The sequence below is a fragment of the Entamoeba invadens genome (assembly GCF_000330505.1).
Source record: "Entamoeba invadens IP1 unplaced genomic scaffold scaff_1105074726103, whole genome shotgun sequence".
Classification (NCBI taxonomy): Eukaryota; Evosea; order Mastigamoebida; family Endamoebidae; genus Entamoeba; species Entamoeba invadens.
The window spans coordinates 395112-417851 of record NW_004443767.1 but is presented as its reverse complement, the minus strand read 5'-3'; the positions used below and the strand labels follow the sequence as shown (position 1 = coordinate 417851).

Sequence of the window (22740 nt, the reverse complement as noted above, 5' to 3'; positions counted from 1 at the left end):
CCGCAATCCAGAATAACATCTTGCTCGTAAACAACTCATAAAACAAGCACCCAAGCGCCCAAATATCACACGACGCATTCACTGGGATCTCCGATTGCAAGTCCATCTTTAGCATTTCAGGTGGTTTAATCGACTCGGTTCCTCGATGTCTTGTCGCGTTCGCTTCCTTATCGTTTCTGTACACACAGGCCTCCCCAAAGTCCGCAAGGCACAATCTGAATGGCGGAATTTCTGTTTGCGGGTTCGTTACAGCGTCCAGAGATACACCAGGAAGTGGCTCAATCAAGAAGTTCTCGCACTTGATGTCGTAGTGGATAATTCGTTGGTTCAGTACTTGGCACACTCTTAGAACCTCTTTGTAAATGTTCAGTAATAAGTGTATCCTCACGTTCGAATTCGATGGCGGCAAATTTCTCCTCCACGATCCCAAAGACGACAAGTATTGATACAGAACGATGTTATAATACCCATCAGAATATCCATATTCAAACATATGCGAAACACGTTGATCTCGGCAATACCTCTCCAGTATCAAAATTTCATTAAAGATATCGTGCAACACACTTCTTGCTTTCGGAGACTCCGACACTTTGATTTGTTTGATAACCACGTGGTTCAGTGTAACTTCACTCCCATACTTGACTAACGCTTCAGAACACACACCATACGCCCCCTCCCCAATAACTTTAATAACTGAGTACTTCGTCTCATCAAAAAATTGTCTCGACAGAAGGCGTAGAAGTTCTCGAATACCATCGTTCTGTTGGACTTGACAAAAAAGTTCCTTTGCAATGTGTGCATTAAGGGGGTGGTCCAAGTGACACGTCAATATGAACAAGCAGTTTTTCATCCCTTTCAAGTCTGGGAACTGATCGGTATACATCGGGTCCAACACTCCGTTTTCCATGACTATCAAATTCAAAAGCAACAGTACAATCTGTTTGTGGACCTCCTCGTTCATATATATTCGTCTCACCTTTCTCATGCTCTCCAGTGAATTCTCATCAACTTTTTGTTCTTTCTTTCCTCCTTCCAACATCATTTTATCCAAAATCAAATGGAGCTTCCCCGTCTGTTTAAACTTCTTTTCAACTTGCGTCAATGGACCACTTTGTTTTGCTGGATTCGTGTTAGTCGGGTCGGGTGATGTCGATTCTGAGATGGAGTCTGCCTTTTGTTGTCCGATGGTCATATTAGAAATGGGAACCATTTTTAAAGGGGGTGGTCGTCTTTTCTTCACTATGGGTTTGACAAAGACGGGTTCTTTCGCTTTCGACCCTTCATTCACGGGAGCCTTTTCCTTATTCTCTTCACTCTCTTTCCCTTTCCCCTTCTCCGTTTCTTGTATTTTATCACTTTCACTACCAATTTTATCTCCCAACATCTCTTTCCCCACTTTTATAACTTTATCTTCTTTAGAACTCACAGTTTCACTTCCCTTCTTTTCACTCGCTTTCATATCTTCCTTCCCAAACATACAGGAACTCCTTAAGTCGTTCATCTCGTTCGACTTCTCCGATGTCACAGAAGGTGCTGGCGATTGCTCAGGCGTTTTCGGTGTTGTCGAGCTCGCGTCGTCCTTTTCAATCCCAATCTCCGCTCCAACTTCCAGTGATGTTCTCAGACTTGATTTGCTCGACCCGGAGTTATCTGGTGAATTGCATGGAACATTAGTTTTAGAAAATGACAGTCTTTTCGGCGTTTTAGACTCTTTCAAAATTATAGGAGGGGTAACCAAGTTATCCATGTCATATGATTTCTCCTCCGCCTTCTCTCCCGGTGCCGTCGATTTCGATTGTTTGTGTCCTCCAGCAACAGTTCCCTTTCCTTTCGTTTCAAGTAAGATCCGTGGAGATATCTGTGTAATCCCCGGCGAGCACATCCCATTCTCTTCCTTCTTTTTCTCTTCTGTAAATTGTCTTCGGGGTGACAAGATTTTGTTCGGACTGCCGGTGACACACAGACGTGGTATATTCGCTTTCACAATCCGTTTCCCTCCAACAGTTCGCGGCTCTCTCTTCGTTTCAATTTTGGGTTTCTCAATTTTCTCCTTGAACGAGTCAAAGATTTCATCCTCCTCTTTCCCATTGTTGTTCCATGACATGTTGAACTCTAACATCACTTCATGGAGTAACAACGAGAAGAGACCAAGTCTGTAAAACGCTCTTCGACTGTAATCCGTCTTATGAGACGCAAGTCCATTCAACATCATTAACGCTCCTATTAACACGCGAATGTCGTCTTGTGTCCACACGTTCTTGTAATAGATTTTAATGAACAATTTATATGCAAAACGGGTGTATTCATTGATCACCGTTTTCCTTCGAATGATCGGCGCATTGACCGCAAAAAAGTGCGTGAAAAACGACAGCGCTGTGACCTTCGCCTCCACTCCAAATATCCCCGTCTCGTCTTGCAAAAATCTGAACAACAGTCCATTCGGGGGCAACACAAGACTCTCTATAACATTTTGTACTGCCGTGTAATTCGTGTTATTCGGCAAATTCTTCTGATCAAACGTTTGCAACAGTCTCACCAACACAAGAAAGTAGACGATCGAAAGATCTTTCTTTTTGCCCAAAATGCGATTGACGTTCTCTTGGTAATTCGCAATTTCCTTATCCCAGTCGATCAAATACCGGCGAATACAATTCAGCGCCAACTTCCCAATTTCTCCCGGAGAATACATCAATTGAATCGCGTGGACTGCATGGGTTTCCGTCAAGTGTTTATCAATAAACAAGCCAAATGTATTGCTCAGCTCAATCAACAAATCATATTGCATGTCCAAATAACATTCCGTCGACGGGCGTTGCAATGCTGACGATATCGGTAACAAGAACTTCTCCGATAGTCCAAGTCCATACGACTGATATTTCGCTATTTTCATGTAGACGCGCAAGATCTTCAAGAGTTTCCGATAAAAGTCGATGTTAAAAGTCAGCGATTCCTCCACAATAAGTTCCCACTTCACAAGTACGGCCACCATTAAATTATCTTGATTCGATATAAAACAATGCTTGAAGTAATTCTCAAGCGAGTACATGATATTCAGAAACATGTCGTTATACTCCATCGACGCACTCGACAACAACAATTGACAAATTTGCTTCATCAACTCAATATTGGGCGGTTCCGCTACAATATTCTCCTTCACAAATTTCATCACTTCCTTGACATCCGCAAACCCATCTTTATACTGAATATCTCCTTCAACTTCTTCCACGACAACAGGGTCAGGCTTGATTTTCACACTTGTCCTGTCGACTTTGAGAATATAAGGAAGACTCTCTATAAACACACTCTGCGCTAACCGTTTCGCTTCCAACTTCATTTCATTCCTCGACGAAACTTCCTCTTGTTGGGGCGACTTTGGTATTTCTCGTTGCGTCGGCCGGGGTGTAATAGCTCTCTGGAACACTCTGCTTTGTCTTCTTACAAACGTGTCAGGCTCCGGAAACGTATTTGTTCCAAAGAATATCGACCGTCGTTTACTCTGCTTCGTCGGTGTGCTTTTGTCGTACTCTTCCAAATTGAACTTCGAGTCCTCGTCCACAACTAACACGACCTTTAACTGCGCAAATGGCTTCTCCTGAAAGACATACTCGCCAAATACATTCTGATGGATTCGCCCAAGTTTCGTCGCTAACAATCCGCCAAGCTTTTCAGTCTGAAAAAGGGGGTGGAAGACATTTGGAAACATGTCGATCAGTGGCCCACAGATTTTATAGATCCCACAACACACCGGGTGGACTCGTATATGATCAAACAACACTCGGATGACTACCTTTTCCTCTCCAACATTCTCATTCAAGACTTTTGAGATGACACTGATGATCCCATTAATTGTATCTCTATCCCCACCATCGCACGTACTTTTCAAAAGTTCCGGCAACATCCCCGCAAAGCTCTTCAAATCAACTTTCTCCCTCTGCAATGTGGAAATTGTTGTTGTAATCGTCTTTGGAGTCTGTGGGATGCGCTCAATCTGTGAAATAAACTTTTTAATAGTTTTCACGGCGTTGTCGGTTGTCTCGCATTTGTCGACAACCTTCAGCTTCTCGTTCAGAAATATCAAGCAATTGTTTTCTTCGTCCAAATCGATCCTCTTAATCCCTGGGATGTTTTGAAATATGATTCTGGGCGATGTTGGTTCGGGGTATATAGCGGGAGTTTTATTAATAGGTGGGATGTCCGAGAAGAATATCGTTTTCATGAGAAACTGGACAACCTGTTGGTACAATTGGAAAAGTGTTATTGCAGAACGAATTGCGTTGGACGTCACGCCTTTTGTTTTGACTGATACAACAATTTCGGAGGTGTTCTTTTTCTCGGGAATTCTCTTTTTGATGAGGGCGGCAGTAACATTTTCTTTGTAAATCGTGTGATGTGTAATGAGTGTGTTGTATTTAATAGAAATTGTGATTCCCCTTCAACGTCAGTTCTTCAGTTTGAATGAAATTGATTTCAAGTGATCTTTTATTATACAAATTCTATATGAAAAGAATAAACTTTGTTGTTTCACTGGAAGGAGTGAGAAGCCATACCAAGACAGTGGCTGGGGGCATCGTTTTGAATGTCTCGGTAATTTCGGTTGGGTCGCTCGAAAAGACGGTAAGTGGGACCTCATAGTATGTTGATGATGGAGAGACAAGGCTACGGCGCAAACTTAACCGAGGTGATGTCATTTCTCCTTAGTAAACTACTTTTCTTGTTTTTCTTTTTCTTTTTTGAAAAAATGAAAAAGTATTTTCGAAAAAAGGTGTTTGAGGCTATTTTTGGTGGTTTGTGAATTTTTTTATTTCTTTCTTTTTTGCACGAGAAAATAACTCGAAACAAAAAACCAAAGAAATGGGTGCGGTACAAACAAGGACAGAGGCAATCGACAACATCTTCAAGATCAACAGACTCGACCCGAAAAAGGACAAACTCGTCTTGAAAAACGTTTGTGTTGTATTCTACGTGTGCGTGAGTTTTATTTCGCTTTTGTAACGTCTTGGTGAAATTCCCATATACTGAACTTAAAGCTTTTGAATTACCAACGGTTTGTGAGACGGGACTACAACTTCGAGTTCAACCACATCGCTTCTCTTTATTTCCTCGACAAACGGAAAAACGGGTATTTCCTCCGTGACGATTTGATCGAATTTGCAGGTCTCTTTGTCCAGTTCAAGACAAAGAACGAGCAGGACTATCTCAGGAAATTCCAAGCTTACGCATCGACGCAGTTTTGGAAGGATTTAAAAGACGGCCAAGGGCAGTCCAGCGTCGCTGAGTGGATGCTTAAACTTTTCAAAGAGAGTTGTGGAATAAAGATTCTTGAATCTTCAAAGGATATGTTTTTCACATCATCAGCAATTCAAGAAATATACCAAGTGCTCCGTGTTGAAGACTATAGCGGAGTGAGTTTTGAAGTATTCATTCGGTGGTTTCAAAAAGTCGCGGAAGACTCGGGACAGTTCGAGCTTCTCAACCCGGAATTCGACGACGTCGTTCCGATGTTGGTTGTCGCTGAGTTTTTCAGAGATTTTTTGGATGAGTGTTACTCATATCTTCAGAACATCCTTCAGACGACAGCGACAAAGATATGAGTCCAATTTCTTGTCTTCTACCCTTTACAATTTCTCATTTATTATTGCCTTAAAAATTATTTCATTCCTCCACTCCAAATCAAAAAATAATCTTTTCTTTTTTAAAATTGTCGAATAAATATTTTGTTTAAAAACAAAGTTAATAAAGTTGTGCATTTTTGAATTAAAAATGCAAAAAACAAGCTTATGTTTAAAAAAAATAAAAAATAGTGATAAATGTGAAAAACAATTTTGTCAATACTTTCGTGATTGACAAAAGAACTGTTAAATCAGTGAGTAATTATAAGTTCGTTGTAGTGAAGCTTGTTTCTGAGCTCAAGGTAGGACTTTTCGAATTCATCATATTCAATCTCTTTTGCAAGCAATTTTTGAATGGCGTCAGCGCTGTCTTTTTCAATTTTTTTGTTTTCCTCTTCCACCATTTTTATTAAATTTTCTTTCGATTGGGTTTGCTCAATCTCCTTTTTCTCTTGAATTAAATGTTTTTTCTCTTCTTCAAGTTCTTTTAATTGTTTCTCAAGCCGTTCCAACTCAGATTCCATCAATAATTCAAGTTCTCAGTTTTGTTTTTATTTCAAAAAATTAAATCAAAATCAATTCGGCATCTGTTTGTCATACTTTATAGTTATACTCATAAATATTATATTATATAAATATAGTTTGTTATCATTAATAAAACATAATAAATTATAGTTACTTTTATTAAATGACAATAATAATAAATTTTAATAATAGTATAATAATTAATTTATAAATCATGTATCATAAAAAAAATATAACATTAGTATTATTTTAGTTACACTATAATTATAATTCAAGTTTTTTTTTAATTTATTAATAATAATATTTTAAATGTTGTTTAAAATTAATAATTGTCCAATATTATGTACTATAACAACCTATTTTTTTCTTAAATAAAAATCAAAAAAACCGTTTTAGAAATAAAAAACTTGTCAACAATTTATAATTATTGAAAATTATTTCTAAAAAAGCTATAATAAGGTTTTCTTATCAAAAAAAATAATAATTATAATAATATTTTTTTATTTAAATAATATAAATATAATTTAAAAATGACTAAATAAATCAATGGCATTTTACACTCGCTTGAAAAAAAAATTACTCAATTTTTTACAAATTTAAAAAAAAATATTATAAAAAATCAAAATCATAACCTTTCGGAGATAACCGAAATTTTTATTATATATTATAGTATTAATATTATTTCATTTTAGTAAAAACAACACAATAAAAAACTTTTGATTTTTTTTTCAAACAGAAAATTCGTAGAAAAAAACAACTTGAGTTTTTATTATTTGTTTACACGTCATTAATAAATAAGTTTAATTAACTGCTAAATAATAATAAACGGTAAAAAAGAAAGACTAATCGTTATACTAACACTGTTCTTTTCAATTACAATTCCCTCTACAATTCGGGTCAACAAACTGTTTTTTCGTTTTAAATAAAACCGACCTATATCTATTAATACAATTATAGTAATTTATTAGTTTACAAAACCCATAAAAACAATTCGAAGAATTTTATCAAGAAGAAAAGGAACAACTTTTGATGTCAATAGAAGAACGAAATGCTTTTTCTTGTAATAAATCCAAACCACCAAATAAGTTGTTTTACTCCTCCATTTACTCATATAATTATTAAAATACTAACCAACTCTTATAATTAATAATTAGGACAAAAAAGACTACAAAGAAGTTAAGTGATATATAACAATGAATTATGAAATATTACTTACAAGAAACAACATCAAAAGGACAGTAAAACCTCCCTTCGTTCTTTACTACACAGCACGAGTCTTCGTTTTTGTAGTTCAGCCGAAGTTCCTTAATAAGACGATTGAAGCATTTCTCTCGACGTTTTGCAACATAATTATCGTTGATGTTTTGTTTCGACCGAGTCAAGTAAGTTGCAAATTGATTAATCCAGAACGCATACTGTTCTTCATTTTCAACTAAATAGAGCCGTTGTGTCTTTTGTGTGGTTTCGGTCTCCATAATTGCATTTACATTTCTCAGTCGCTTTATATACCAAAAAACTCTTGAGTTATGCCACGTCCTCTTTGTTTTTTCCGTTTTGCACAAATAATCACAGAGCCTTCGTCTTGCCCGAATTTAGCTAAAAAGCCCGGTGATTTTTTTCCATTTTCCTAACCCAACTTCCCTTCTTTTTTGGGAAACTCTTTCCTATTTATATTGGCTTGTTGTTATTTCAATTTTTTGTATCAGATTTTCAATCATTACTTTAAAAATGGTCTAATATCTATTTAATTAAGTTATTAATATTCTATATTAAGAAAAACAAAACAGCCCATTGTCCCGATTTCTTACCTTTTGTCCTACTTTTTCCCTTCCAAAACAGCACCTTAAATAACAATTTGTCACCAACTATCAAAATGTTATATATATCATTTTCAAAAATCAAGTATAATGTTATATATAACCTTTTAAGACAATTCTGTTTTATGCATTAAAAATGTTATATATAACAATTTCCAAATAAATGTTATATATAACAAAAATGTTGACAAATTGAAATGATTTACAGCAAAATGTTTTTGTCATTGATTTTAGTGAAAGTCTCTGAATGATGCAAACAAAACTTTGAATTTATATGACGTTTCTCTCATGGCTGTTTCCCAAATTGCCAGAGGGAGCAACAGGACTCATGAATTTGGGGAACACGTGCTACTTAAATAGTGTTCTCCAGTGTCTTTCACACACGGAGTACCTCACGGAATTTGCACTCCAATACAAATTGCCTTATTACATTAAAGGCGATCAACAGCGACACTATACGGAGTCTGTAGCCGAATCGATGATACAAGTCATCCAGCAAATATACAGCGCGCAATCGACGATATCACCAAAAGAGTTTTTGATCACGTTTAGAGCGTACAACAAATCGTTTTGTAACGGCGAACAGAAAGACGCTGCGGAGTTTCTAATGCTCTTGATAACGAAGGTCGACTCTGATTTAAGGAATCAGACATACTCGGTACCACCGCCTTCCGTTATATCCGCAGACTATGTCCAAAGCTTTGTGGATTATTCGTTGAAGAATCGGTCGATTATCACTCAAATTATGGGAGGAATGATCCACACCCATCTCGAGTGTTCCTTCTGCAAAGCGTCCAACGACTTCTCGGAACCATTCACCATCATCCAACTGCCAATCCAAATCATGTTTTCCACTAACAACTGCAAAATGCCATACATCACATTGTACGACTGCCTGGAATCGTTCATGCAGTCGTCGCATGTCTGTTCAGTCTGTTTCAAACTGCAAACCCCGTATCGAACATTCGTCGCAACACCTCCAATTCTTGTGTTTCAGTTATTACGATTCAAACAAACGGAAAAGGGAAGTGAAAAGGATACAACGCGAGTGTTCTACCCCCTTCGCGACCTTGTCGTCAGTGGAGTGAAGTATGAGTTGTACAGCCAAATCATTCATTACGGTAAAATAAACTCGGGGCATTACACTGCAAATTGTGTCATCAATGGCGAGTGGTTTGCCTTTAACGACGGGTCTGTCGACAAAATTGAAAATGCAAATGTGATGAATTCGAGCGCCTATCTTCTCTTTTACAAAAGGACTGAAACCCCCAAGTAGTGTTGTTTATTCATTCAATTTTTTTTGTTAAACGAATTCCAAATATCGTTTGTTTTCAATCGTGAAGGTGCATTACTTTGTATTGTATTAAATAGTCGTACAGTCTTCTAAAGTTAGCCTTATGGTAAAAGCTTGCCTTATGGGATTTTTAAAAAATATAATTAATTTAATTATAATTATAAATAAAAAACAATTAAATAAAAAGTAATATATTTTACTTTATAAAATAAATAAAAATAATTATTTAGTTTATTTACTAAAAATAAACATTGAAAGCAAGCTTTACCATAAGGCTTATTTAAGTGCCTGTTAATAATTAATAGTTATAATAAATTTACTATAATTATAAAGCATCAGACTCACCATTTCTGTTTCCAAAGAGGTTCTCTGCGATTTGGTCGAAGCGTTGTCTTGAGATGTTAATTTTATAAGAGTTGCACAAAAAAGTCTCTTTGTAGTTAGCTGGTATAAAATAGTTTTTATCAAGTGCTGTTCGAAAGACAAAGACAAAGGAACAAAACGAGAGGGGGTTTGGACACTGTTTGGCAAATTCCATATACACTGTCGAAATCTTAAGAGGCTTTGCAGTGCGTTTCCCATCGTTTCCAAGTGATATCAAGAATGCGGAGTAAAGCAAATAGTTGAGATAATATGAAGTGTCGTTCGCGATGTCGGTGGTTTCCACTAAGACGTTTTTACCACACAAAATGGGTCGCATGAAGTCATTTCGCATCTTTTGGATAATCAATTGAGTGACTTCTTGTGTATCATTGGATGAGTTGAGAGTATTAAATAGACTAAATATATCTGTTTGAATAGTTGTCCGAGTCGCGTAGTTGTTATGCAGATCTTTTGCAAGAGATATAAATTCTTGTGTATACTGAGCAACATTTGGTGAGTTGTGTGTAATTGAAGAAATGATTGTTTCTAAAGCGGTGTATGAGAGATATGGGAATTTGATCGACTCTCTAGATGGTATAGAGAGTGTTGGTATTGACGAATATGTTGTTAGAAACAGGTCGAAAGAGTCTGAGTACACCATTTTGTATTCGTCTTGTAATTCAAGAATACGTTGAAGGTAAAGAGTGTTTGTGGGGTCTTCAATATCGTTGACAACAAGAATAAAATGAGAGGGCCGCTCGTTATGTTTATTCATAAAATGTTCTCGTGTTTCTATCACTTTGTCAAATGCATTTTGTCCCTTTGAGTTAGTAAACACCACTATAATAGAATATTTAATATATTATATATAATATATTATTTATTGTTTGTACTAAACAAACGACTGCAAAAAGACTCTCCATTTTTTGAACAAGAAGGTATGGATAAAGATCTTTAAAACACGCAGATAATATAATAAGAGCATCATCCTCTATTTGCCTCTCAACAACCACAGTCTCATATCGTCCCTATTAATAAATAAACTATTGTATTGAATACAGAGAAACAAACGTATCGGATGGAATTGGAAATGGCTAAAATTTGTTCGGATCGCTCCGGATATAATCTCTGTACCTCAACACACCTTTCTTTCATTAATGTCTGTTTTCTTTGCTTAAAAATTGAGATGTGATAGTTATATACTTATTGATTTATTTATAGTTTTATAATACTATTATTAACTATACTTTTATTGATAAACAAAAATGGTTCTATATAATATATTTATAGTTTATAACAAATGAATTGAAATTATAATTGAAGCCCGAAAATTAGAGTAATGTTGTCGTAACATAATACAAACAATAATATAGTTTTAAACTGTTAAATTTCGGGGTTTTTCGAATTATTTAATGAATTAAATTGTTTAATTAAACTCTACTTACTGTACTAAAAAAAGAACAATGGCATTTTAATAAGTTTCCTTTTCAATTCAACTCGCATATTTACTTATCAAAACTTATTACCATTATCTTCTGGAAATTGAAACGGTGTATTTTAAAACAAACATATGGTAAAATTTATAGTAATATACCAGTAAAGAATAGCACATTGGAACAAATTCTACCACTGTTATTTGAAACCGAATTGAAATTGAAAAAAGCAGAGTACTATGTCGAGCGACGAAGGTGGAAAGAAGAAAATTCTTTTTAGTAAGGGCTTTCGTGTATTTGGCGGGGACAGTCGGCGCTCCAGTGATTACCAAGAGCTAGTAACCAAAAAAGACGAGAAGAAAGGGAAAAAGCGTCACGCATCAATATCGACAGAGGCTCCAAGCACACAACCTCCTCCACCGAAGTTAGTAGTCAAGTCCAAAAATACCGATCAAAAAGCAATAGAAGAAAAAGAGAATTTAGACATGCTCAACTTGTTTAAGTCATGCATCTCGAAGTTTGCAACACCTTCTCCTTTAGTCTTTCCCTGTCCTTCTTTGACCAAATACAAAACTTTGAATAAGTCGACTATTCAACAGAAAGAAGATATGTTTGAAATGTGTGGCAATGCGATCTATAGAATCACGGTGAAGATCGATTGCTGGAGTTCTTTAGTTCTAGAGACCGATGAGTTCTGTGAAACGCAAGAGTCTCAACTGATTCCTCTCTCCGTCCAGAAAAGTGGCTATAATTTGGAGTCAAACTCCGCTTCTATTAAAAGAAAAAGTAACTTTGAAAGTACTATTATAGTCGACGTCGAGTCCGACTTCCCTTTTTATAAACAGTTCTTCTATAAAAACCTCAAAGTCCACCATTACTTGTCTAAAGAAGAACACGTCTTAGTCTCAATCGAGAAATTTAATGAAGTCTCTCGATGTATCTACAGAGGGCCAAAGGGTGTTGTAAGGTGTTTGATAGGGAAGGATGAGTCCGAGAAACCACAGAACTACGCGAGATTTTTCTCGGATCCAAAGTCTGTGACGTGCATTGCAAATGACAGTGGCATTGATGACAAACTCTGTGAGATGGAGGAAATGGCAACAGTCTCACACTACAAATTTGGAGTGATATACGTGAAGCCAGGACAAACCACTGAAGATCAGATCTTTAGTAACACAGAGAGTGACTGCTCCCCTGCTTTCTGGAATTTTTTGAACTTAATTGGAGCCAAAATCGAGCTTTCAAAGTACTCGGGATACCGTGGAGGACTCGACGTCAAAACTGGATCTACTGGGAAATACAGTTATACGTCACACACTAACACTTATGACATCATGTTCCATGTTGCGCCGTTATTACCTACTTTAAAGGGAGATGAACAAGGTCTAGAGAAGAAGAGACACGTTGGAAATGATATTGTGGTGTTGGTCTTCAAAGAGAGAAATGCGCCAAAAGACATGTTTGATCCGCAGATCATTACATCACATATGAGCAGTTTGTTCTCTTCCTATTTTTAGTATATTATATATTATATATTAATAATAATTAATTGGAGAATAAATTATTATTATAGAATATTATACCAATAAAATAGAATTATCAATTGGTTAATGCTTCTATGATATAATTATAGTATCAAAATAGTATTTACTTGTAGGCGTGTTTGTTGTTGTGTCTCCACATAACATGAAGGCAGATAATGATATGTATACGGTTGGAATAGCTTCTAATGCAGAGATAGGTACATTCCCTCCTTACTTGAACAAAAACGGGTTGTATAAACACGACAAGAATCTTAAAGACTTCATTTTACGAAAAATGATTAACGCGGAGAGGTCTGCTATGCTGACGGGAACTTATAGATTAAACGCGCGAAAAGCTCTAAAGGACCAAATCGACAGCATTGGTAAAACATTCTGCAAGTAACTTGTTTTTAGTGTTTTTTACCATATTTGAATCAATACATACTATAATATAACCATATGAAGATTTACTTCCTTATCTATGGTGAAATTTTATATTACAATTAAACGAGTTTCTAGTATTTACCATTCACTACTAAGCATTATGGTTAATTTAATTAACGCAATAGATTATTATACAGTATAATAAATAATATATAAAAAAACAAGAAGTTAAATTATGAATCGTGAACATCACCCGTAGCAGTCACCACCATGTCTGTGTAGTTCTTTGCTGCGTAGTTTGGATTGTAATATGGGTTTTCGATGAAGACGCTGAGGTGTGAGAACATGTTAAGTCTTGCGATCTCGAACTTCTCTTGATCCTCCTTTGAACGTGTCAAAGAAGTCACTGATCCGAAGTCAAGTGGGTATTTGAACTTCTTTCCCACGACAACAGAAAGAATAGCCTGAAGTGTTGATCGATGTGATATAATAGCTACACGATGATATTTCTTCATGATGGCATTCAAACAATTTTTCACTCTGAGTTCCATTGTTTCCCAAGTCTCTAAGTCTAATTTACCGCCAAGGGGCACAAAGTTCTTGTCAAGTTTCTCGTCTTGCATGGGAGTCGGGTCTAACACCGGGAGAGCCTTTCTGTTGTTAATTGACAAGAACTCTCCAAACGCCGGTTCAACGACATAGTGAATTCCTAATTCCTCAGCTATGCATTTGGCGGTCTGCGTTGCTCTATAAAATGGCGAAGAAACGATCAGATCGATCTTTTCATATTTCAATCTCTTTGCAAGGTCTTTTCCTTGTTGTAAACCTTCTGGGGACAAAGGTGGGTCATGGGGGAATTTGGCTTTAGGGACCCAAGTGAGGTCATTGTAGTCGATTCTGAATCCATGTCTGCACAAAAACACAGTGTCCTGTGATGTGAATGAGTCGTGCAATTCTTGTAACAGCTTAACGAGTGAAGTTATGCCAAAACAGAAGAAGTGGTCGACGTCGAAGGTATCGTCCAATTCACAATTGTCGAAATTGGAGAGGCGAATGGTCGGTTTTTGCGGCGCGTTGTCGACCGCGTCGAAGACAAGTCTGAGTGTTGTTTTCTTCAAACACACTTTTGGCGTCTTTTTAGCAACGACAAGAAGCTCATTAAGTCTTTTAATGAAGTACGGAAGGACTTCATATCTATGGAAAGACTCCACCTCATCTTTTATTGCATCTTTAATAGCTTGAGTAGCTTCTCCCCATGTCGCTTTATTCTTCTCACCACCTTGAATAGAGAATCCATGTGGCAAAGACTCATTTTCATCAATAGGTTGTCCAATATTAATTGGAATGACTTTAGGGTTCGAATATACAGTTGCGGAAGAGTCTTCAGCGTCTAAGACAAAAGAAGCGAATTCAGTCTTCCCAATCTTATCTAAGAAGATCTGTTCCTTGTCTTGTTTGACTTGTTTCTTTTTATCAGATACCTTCTTGGAGACATCTTCACTCTTGGAAGCAGACTTGACGCGTGCATCGTCTTCTAGAGACTCTGAGGAAGTCATTGGTTTAATTGGTTGGATCACACTAATGTCTGACATTGAAGGAGAAAGAATAAAAGTTTCATTTTATACAGTCCAACTGAGTTCAAAAATTGTGTTGTCATCTTCCAAATTTTTTAAAATTCTTTTATCTTCGAAAGACACTAATTCAGGAAGATAAAAATTCTTTTTCTTGGTTTTCGAGCTTTTTCGTTTTGCTCTGAAGCAATTCATTACCGAATTCCCTCGTCTTTTAATGTATTTTTCTTTTGTTCAAATCTTAGGCAATCCTATGCTCATCCATAATGTTTGTTTGTATGTACAAACTTTTTTTTTCGGGAAAGGGTTTTCCGCTCTTCGTGCGGTTTTTTTCGTTAATCGTTTTGGCGTTTTTCTTCAAAAAAAAAGAAACTGAAAACTGAAAAACAAAAGGCCTTTTTTTAACAGTCATTTTTTCGTTTTTGTATTTTTTACTTCCCATAACTTGAATTTCTTTGATATATATACTATTAATTTAATATTTTTTATTATTAATTAAACACTTTTACTAACTAATAACACTCATGGTTTTTTTTTTCATTGTATGTCAGAATATAACTGGTGATTGTGTTTCGTTTTTTAAAGTTAACTAGTCATATTTACTTTTATTTAATAAAAATATGGTTTGTAAACAATAATGGTAAAAAAAAAGCACAAATTACAAACCACACACTTTTTTTGGGTTGTATTAGTTGAAGTATAGAAGGAATCAAAGAAGAATTTTATTATTGAAATGCGTCTATTTTTTGATTATTTAGTCCAGAATTTCCTAACATGTCGGGATATCAACTGAAAAATGAACAAAAGTTGAACTTATTAAAAAGACATACGAAAAAGACAAATTTATTATATTTAAATTAGCATAATATCCCGAAATTTTAGAATTAATATATGTGTTGTTTCAACTTGAAAAAGAAAAAATTAAAAAAGTCATTCACAAAAATGTTATTATTGTTAAATTAGGATCATTCAATTATTATTATTAAATTCATAAGATATTTTATCAATCCTAACAAAATCTAATATTTTATTCATTTTTGGGACCTAACAGCATTTAATTGTTATTAATAGTTAGATGACTAATATTTTAACACAATAATGATAATACTATTCTTTTATTATTAAACTATTTATAAATAATTATATTATCAAACCAAATATTTATTAAATAAAAGTATTAATAATAAACCAAATAAAGAAAATATTAAAACTATAAATTTATTATAATAACTATATTTACATCAATAATATTAAAACCATTAAATAAGAACCAAAATGGTTTACTTAAGCTGTTTAGCGGCATCAATAATGTACTTAACAGACACCACGCTTGAGCTTGGGATGAATTGGTTGATTCTCTTATTCACGAGCAACTTCTTGAATGCGGCGTCCACTTCTGGATACTTTCCTGCCAACAAATCTCTGAACAATTCGATGAGATGATTGGCAATATCAGCTGGCACTTTGTTAATGCTGTTTTCAAACGCAGCGCCTCTCTTTAACGCAACAGTGGTGACTCTCTCGTATTGTGTACCCTTCGATTTGGTCTCAATAGTGCTCATCACTTCGCCAAACACATTCTTTAACTCTTTGCACACAGCCTCGTCAACAGCGTCTGAAGCTGCCGCAACATTTGTTGTAGCAGGAGAGAAACTAGGGAGCGTTGGCATAGTTGGCATCACTGGTTTAGTCTCCGGAGCAGCTACTGGCATTTGTGGTAGCACTGGTTGCGGGATTTGTGGAGCGACTTGTTGTTGAGGCATAACTGGTAATGTTGGTAAGACTGGTTGAGGAATGTTTTGTTGTGTAGGGATGATAGGTTTCATTGGTTGAGGGATAGCTGGCATATTATTGTTCTGTGGTATTGTCGGCATAGTTGGTAAAGTAGGTTGAAGTATTTGTGGGAGTGCAGGTTGTTGTATATTCGGCATTACTGGTTGATTCATTTGTGGCATTTGAGGGAGAGTTGGTTGAGGGATAGATGGGATAGTTGGCATAGCGGGTAAAGTTGGTTGTGGTACAGTTGGTAACATTGGTTGTTGGGTAATTTGTGGTTGATAGTTTGATGTGTTCATATTAGACATTGGTAATGTTGGTTGAGGAATAGCAGGCATTAATGGTTGTGAGAATTGTTGTCTTTGGACGGGTTGTTGCACTGGTGGTTGTTGTGTAGTGACGTTTCCAACAAGAGTCTTTTTATATGGGCATTGTGGTTGTGTTCCTTGTGCTCCTTGTGCGTAGTAAATCCTGTCGACCAATTCAAGTGTTTTGTTGTTTTGTTGAGTTCCAAGGCATTCAATCAACTTCTTTGCAGCAGTCAATTCGCCCATAGCAGCAAGTTGAGTTGAGTGGCCAACCAACTTATTTGTAATTTCCTCAGACAATTTGATTTGTCCGCACATAGTTCTGATGATTTCAGTCTTAACAACTATCTCTTCAATACCTTTGTTAGAGTCTACCCACATATCCATGATCTTTGGTACGTTACCAGAAGCAATGTAACACAATAAAGCAGCGTGTTTGTTACTTGCCAACAATTTATCACCAAGAGCTACCAACAAAACAGGTCTGACATTCACATTTGCATGTTTCTCAATAGCGTACACCACTAATTTCCAATTCTTCAATTCAACATTTTCGACAATTTCTTCCAGTTTCTTCTCAATGACAGATTCGACCATCACCATCGCTTTATTGTTCTTCCAGCACTTTTCTTTGAATTCAGCAACAACCTTTTTGTGTAACTCTGCATTGCCTTCCGTCATAACAAGTGCATCTGCATATCTTCCAATTTTCAAACAAAGCTCAACAGCTTTCTCAATCTCATTGCACACTACAAGCGACTTAATAAGGCCATCTTCCTCACTTTCAACATACTCTTTTTCTTCATCTTCTTTGACTTCTTCCTTCTCGTCTTGGGGGGCTTCGATCTTCTCCTTTTCAACTTCTTTTAAGTTCTCTTCTTCTTCCCCAATGTTCTCAAATGGGTCTTCTTCCTCTTCAGCTTGTTTGACCTTCTCTTCTTTTATCACTTGTTTCTCTTTCATTTCTTCGACTTTTTGTGGTTCGATCTTCCCAGTTTTCTTTTCAAAGCCTAAGTCAATCGTTTCTTTATTAACACCACACATCTTGACAACAGCTTCTTGGTCCTTGCATACAATACCACTGACCAACGACCATGTCTCTTTCTCTTCGCCAGTCGTCTCTTCTATCTTCTTGACACAGTACTCCTCCACTTCTTCTTTGTTCATCGTCTTCACATCAACCTTCCCAACAATTTTCTTCATCAAAATTTCATTCTCGTTGTAAGAAACAAATTTCCCGCCAAAGCCAAAAGCACAGCCGCATGAACGATTCATCCACTTCGGCTGTCTTCCATCTCCATAATCACTAATCGTATAGAAATTGATTAATCCGTTCAGTCCAGTCGTGCACATCCTTCCCTCCTGTGCACTCCATTCGACACATGTGTCCCAGACATTTTCTTGTGATGGAAACTCACAAAGAATCTTTCCGGTCTCATAATTCCAAATCGCTGTTTTGTCCTGTCCCGCTGTTGCGAAGATGCTCGGGTCTGTTTTGCTCCATGATATCGACCAAACTGGCGCATGATGACCTTCGAAGATTCTAACAGGTGCCATAGTGTTTCTGACGTCCCAGAGTTGGACTGGTTTCTCTTCTGAGTCCGAAATAGTGATGAGTGTAGTTTTCTCTGTAGGGACCCATCTTGCTCCCTTCCAATTGGCGTGAGTCTTGTCGTTGAATGTCATGATGTTCTTCTTCTTCTTACAATCGAAGATAACAATAGACCCCGAGGACAGTGTTAAAGCAATGATATGGGGGACTTTAACATTCCAATTGACAGTTTTAATATCCGCCTGACTCTTCTGTTCCGGTTGGAATGCAGTGACATTCGTCAAGTCGGAGATATTGTAAATAATGAACTCTCCGCATGCACCACCAGCCACAAGTTGAGTTCCGTCCGGGTGGAACTCAATGTCATATATGATTTCTTTAGTAGTCATTTCCGTGATCTTGGCTTCATTAATATCACCATCTTCTTTGATGATTTCAAACTTACTGACATCGTACAAGACTATACATGACTCATCATTCGAGACTGCGATAATACCTTGAGTATATCCAGGGTAGTTCCCCCATGTGAGCTTATAGAATCGGTTTTGGGATGACAGCTTCTTGACTAACTTCGCCTCTGAAGTGACTTCATAGATTTCAATGTAAGAACTCGAGTCAAAATCCTCATCAATTGTATCAGCTGTTGTTCCTACAGCAAGAAGGTTTCGTGTTGGTGACCAGCACAATGTTCCTCTTTTCTCGATAAATGCAGTCTTCGACATTTCAATGGATTTCTTAGTTCTCACAAAATAACTCACCACGTGTTTTTCTTTCTATTTGAGATCTTGACTTTTTTTAACTATAAATATGGTAATCATATACTATTCTATACTATTATTATTGTATATTATAATATACTATATTATATACTATATTAAAATAGATTAGTAACATTAATTAAAGTTATAATGAAATTAATTAAACGAGAGACGTCTTATATTTCGTCTTGGGTTGTATTTACTTGTGTTGAGTCCTTCACTTTTTCGTCTTGTTTAGCGCTGAGAAGACTTTCCTTATTACTCACCTCCTTATGATTTTGTTCTTCGATGGGTTTATATATTTTTTTGTAGAACAAAGCAATGGTGATGTTACAAATCAGTCCAAAGAAGACAATGACACCTAAAACTATCAAAATAGCTCTGAAACTAATGTATGGAGAGTATAACAAATCAGCACACATAAAACCTAAGTATACCACTCTCCACGCACACAACGGCGCGACTTGCTTTGGCCATATCTTATTGATTAGTGCCGTAGTGATGGTCTCCATACCAGAGTCCGCTATCCCACCAAACATCCCGACGACACAAATCATGATGTTCAACCCAACCTCATCCGATGGAGCTTCTGTTGCCCCTTTTAAGTATACTTCATTAGCGACGATACCCAGTATCACTACAATCGCCTCCGCTGTCATCGCGATAAGAAGTGTCCATTGTTCTGTCAATTTGCTATTCAAAAAGCCCCAAATGAATGTTGAAATGGTCATCATAGCTCCAAACGATATGAAGATGTATGGAGTCATTTCTATTGGTGCCATCACTGGCATGGTTGCGTAGTAATACGACCTCGAAAATCCAAAAACAAGAGCAAGTGGGAACAACAATATAAGTCTCCAATTAATGAAATTCTTGATCGTGGAGAATAACAGTTCCTTTAAACTTCCAACTGGTGTTGGTGGTGAGTCAAAAGTGAATAACATGAGTACCACAGCAATTGCTGATATAGCAGTTAACACTAAGAATAAGAGTGCGGGCTCCGATGGATTCACAAAAAGGGGGATGACATTACCAAAGAAGTTAAAGTAGACGGGAACAAAGAAGAACGTGTAGATGTATGACGGATGTTTACATCCTTGTTCATATCCAGATAACAACACAGCAGATGCAGACCATATTAAAGACGCTCCAAAGCCACAAAGAGCGGACGCAATAAAGTAAAGTGGTCGAAGAAGGTGGACATTAGTCGCTATATAAAACACATAACAAACACCAGCAAAGTACAACGAGAACTTCGGAGATAATATGTGGACCAAAAACGGAGTGAAAAACTGCGATATCCCATAACACCCATAGACAAGTGCTATCGATATATACCCATCTGTCTTGTTCACTCCAGACTGGAAATTTTGCGTGGTCTGATACCCAACTAATAGTAAAAAGAAACAGCACCCAACAAAGAACGATTTGATATAAGGAAGATACTCCTTCAGATTCACCGCCATACAAATTTATCAGTTTTAGCACATTATCACCTCCAAATACAACTCGAAGGCTTGAAGAAGCACAAAAGAATTGTTTGGTGTTCCTCTTTTGATTTGTGTTGCCGTTATTTGTGAGCAATTAATCGGGAATAATTTATTGGAGTTTGGTAAGAAATGTCCGTTATAGTTGTTGCTTTCTATTTTATTCGATCAGTTTGTAAAATCAGTAAGTTACTATAAACAATCTATATATTATACTATAACTACAATATTGTACATATCGAAAAGAATATCAATATTTATCAACGAAAACTGACATTATGTAAAAAATATAGAAATAATAAAAGTAGTATTATTAAAAATAATATATAGTATATTTTTAATATACCATTTATTCAATAAACAACAGTAATAAATTAATAATTACTATAATACATAAATAATAAGTCAAATTATAGTAAAACAATTAAAAAAGAATAGTTATAAAATATATAAAGCAGTCTCGAATTGAGAACAAGAAGTAGAAGACTTTCAAGTTACTTATGTGAGTTATAAATGATATAACTTCACGATGTTAAACAGCTAAAACAGAAATAAATCAATTAGGCACAACAAATATTATAAAGAGGAGTGTTGATATAAATCCCGAGACGACGGAGAACGAGACGATAGCCGCCGACACATCAAGTCGTGCGGCTTTATACTCCACACTATATATAATGTTAAGCAGTGGTGCGGGACAAAGGCAACACAATAAAATAATCGAACGAGTGATTGTTGTAATAGTGCCGGCTAGTGAGTAGAAGAGTGCTAGCCCCACTGTAGCACCAATAATAACACGAAGAATAACGGCTCTAAGTGCGATGAAAACGACTCTTGTTTTGTTTTTCCATTCAAAGAACAGTCCAAGTACAACAAATGAGAGTAAAGTATTCCCTCCTGCTATTATCGAAATCAGTTTAGTAACAAAATGTGGAAGTGGTGTGTTTGTAAGACCCACAGCGTATCCAGCAGGCATAGCATACAGTGGCACACAAGTCACTATAGCTTTCAATATAGTAAAGAGTAGTTCTTTATAATTAAAGTTGGGTTGTATATCTCCTTGAATATCTTTATCGCCATATCTAACCTTAAAAGTGGTGCTTGTCAAGTCAAGCGAAGTTCTTGAGAGCTCCACGGAAGTTCTTGTTGAGTCTGTGCGTGCGGCTGGTGAATGGACTTTCTCCGGGTGTGGACTTATTTCGACTGGGATAGCTCCTTTAGTATAGATTGGAGGGGTACTGTCCATGGTAGAGATATCCTTCATCACATTCTCGTGTAATTCGATTTCTAAATCGTCTTTTTCTGAAGGGTCCAATTCTTTGGTGCCTTCGATAAGAGCAAAAAGTGGTCGAAGTACAAAGTAACAGGCTACATCATTACTCATATTGAATAGAATAGCCAGAGATATACCATTTTGTGGGTCTAGAGTTTCGATAACTGGGAAAAGAAACAACCCGATGTTAAGACCAATACACCCCCCAAATTGAACTTGCCATAAAACTTCACTTTTGAGGACAAACTTGAAGAGAATGAATGATATAACGCCGCTGGATATTTGGAAAATAAATCCTGAGACAAACATTGCTAAGGACTCAAGAGTTAGTGTATGCGTGTTTGCAAGTGCTTTGAAAATAACACACGGAAATGTCAAGTTAAATAACACTTTCATGATTAAATTGCAATTCTCACGTACAACGCCGCGGAAATATATAATTTTTAATATATAAGCAGCGGTGATAATAAACACTAACACACCATATTGCTCGATTATTTTGTAGTCCATAGATTTGAATTATTCTGATGGCTTTTATACAAATCATTTTGCTTATAACTTTCAAAAGTCTTTTTCAATTTTTCAGGCTAAGTATAATTTTAATATAGTTTTAATGTTATATTTTATAGCTTTGTAAGGAAAGAAGTCATAAATTGATTTTGATATTGTCTCCTTTTCCTCTTGAAAAAAAGGAGAAGTACATAAGAAAATAATTAGTTATTTATTTAGTATAGCAAAATAGTTCTTGTTACATTTTGGAATTGTTTGATAATTCAAATTTGTAATTTTTTAAACTAAAATTGGAATATATTTTTATAAATTAATAATATTAATATTAATGATAATATAATTATTGGGTTGATTAATTATTTATAACTATAAATATTAAAAAAAATATTACAGATTTACTAGAGAAAAAAAAAACAATTTAGTAATATAAATGATATAATTTACTATTATAATTTCAATACTTTCCAAATTATTATTTTAGGAAAGTATAATAATTATAATAATTATATTATTCAACCGGTCTAAATATAGAATTTATTTACTATTTTTAATAATAT

At 35.9% G+C, this 22740-nt stretch overlaps 9 protein-coding genes across 9 annotated transcripts; 3 read left to right on the top strand and 6 right to left on the bottom strand.

The window, feature by feature from the left end:
• Positions 1-2: 2 nt before the first annotated feature.
• Positions 3-4688, bottom strand: EIN_250390 (hypothetical protein; the record flags this gene model as incomplete). Its single annotated transcript, XM_004261668.1, has 2 exons — positions 3-4430; positions 4513-4688. Coding segments are annotated over 2 exons (4604 nt in total), but the record flags the coding sequence as incomplete, so codon positions are not given.
• Positions 4689-4851: 163 nt separating this feature from the next.
• On the top strand, positions 4852-5591 carry EIN_250380 (hypothetical protein; the record flags this gene model as incomplete). The annotated part of the gene is made up of 2 exons (XM_004261667.1): positions 4852-4944; positions 5028-5591. The coding sequence occupies 2 exons, from the start codon at positions 4852-4854 to the stop codon at positions 5589-5591; spliced, it is 657 nt and encodes a 218-aa protein (XP_004261715.1).
• A 2634-nt stretch (positions 5592-8225) lies between these two features.
• On the top strand, positions 8226-9227 carry EIN_250370 (hypothetical protein; the record flags this gene model as incomplete). Its single annotated transcript, XM_004261666.1, has 1 exon — positions 8226-9227. One exon carries the CDS (start codon positions 8226-8228, stop codon positions 9225-9227), a length of 1002 nt encoding a protein of 333 aa, XP_004261714.1.
• A 343-nt stretch (positions 9228-9570) lies between these two features.
• On the bottom strand, positions 9571-10763 carry EIN_250360 (hypothetical protein; the record flags this gene model as incomplete). Its single annotated transcript, XM_004261665.1, has 3 exons — positions 9571-10428; positions 10511-10636; positions 10680-10763. 3 exons carry the CDS (start codon positions 10761-10763, stop codon positions 9571-9573), a joined length of 1068 nt encoding a protein of 355 aa, XP_004261713.1.
• Positions 10764-11280: 517 nt separating this feature from the next.
• Positions 11281-12967, top strand: EIN_250350 (rap GTPase-activating protein, putative; the record flags this gene model as incomplete). The annotated part of the gene is made up of 2 exons (XM_004261664.1): positions 11281-12535; positions 12699-12967. 2 exons carry the CDS (start codon positions 11281-11283, stop codon positions 12965-12967), a joined length of 1524 nt encoding a protein of 507 aa, XP_004261712.1.
• Positions 12968-13181: 214 nt separating this feature from the next.
• Positions 13182-14540, bottom strand: EIN_250340 (phosphoglycerate mutase, putative; the record flags this gene model as incomplete). Its single annotated transcript, XM_004261663.1, has 1 exon — positions 13182-14540. The coding sequence occupies one exon, from the start codon at positions 14538-14540 to the stop codon at positions 13182-13184; it is 1359 nt and encodes a 452-aa protein (XP_004261711.1).
• A 1259-nt stretch (positions 14541-15799) lies between these two features.
• On the bottom strand, positions 15800-18877 carry EIN_250330 (hypothetical protein; the record flags this gene model as incomplete). The annotated part of the gene is made up of 1 exon (XM_004261662.1): positions 15800-18877. One exon carries the CDS (start codon positions 18875-18877, stop codon positions 15800-15802), a length of 3078 nt encoding a protein of 1025 aa, XP_004261710.1.
• A 212-nt stretch (positions 18878-19089) lies between these two features.
• Positions 19090-20379, bottom strand: EIN_250320 (hypothetical protein; the record flags this gene model as incomplete). Its single annotated transcript, XM_004261661.1, has 1 exon — positions 19090-20379. The coding sequence occupies one exon, from the start codon at positions 20377-20379 to the stop codon at positions 19090-19092; it is 1290 nt and encodes a 429-aa protein (XP_004261709.1).
• Positions 20380-20956: 577 nt separating this feature from the next.
• EIN_250310 (hypothetical protein) lies at positions 20957-22183 on the bottom strand (the record flags this gene model as incomplete). Its single annotated transcript, XM_004261660.1, has 1 exon — positions 20957-22183. The coding sequence occupies one exon, from the start codon at positions 22181-22183 to the stop codon at positions 20957-20959; it is 1227 nt and encodes a 408-aa protein (XP_004261708.1).
• Positions 22184-22740: the final 557 nt, after the last annotated feature.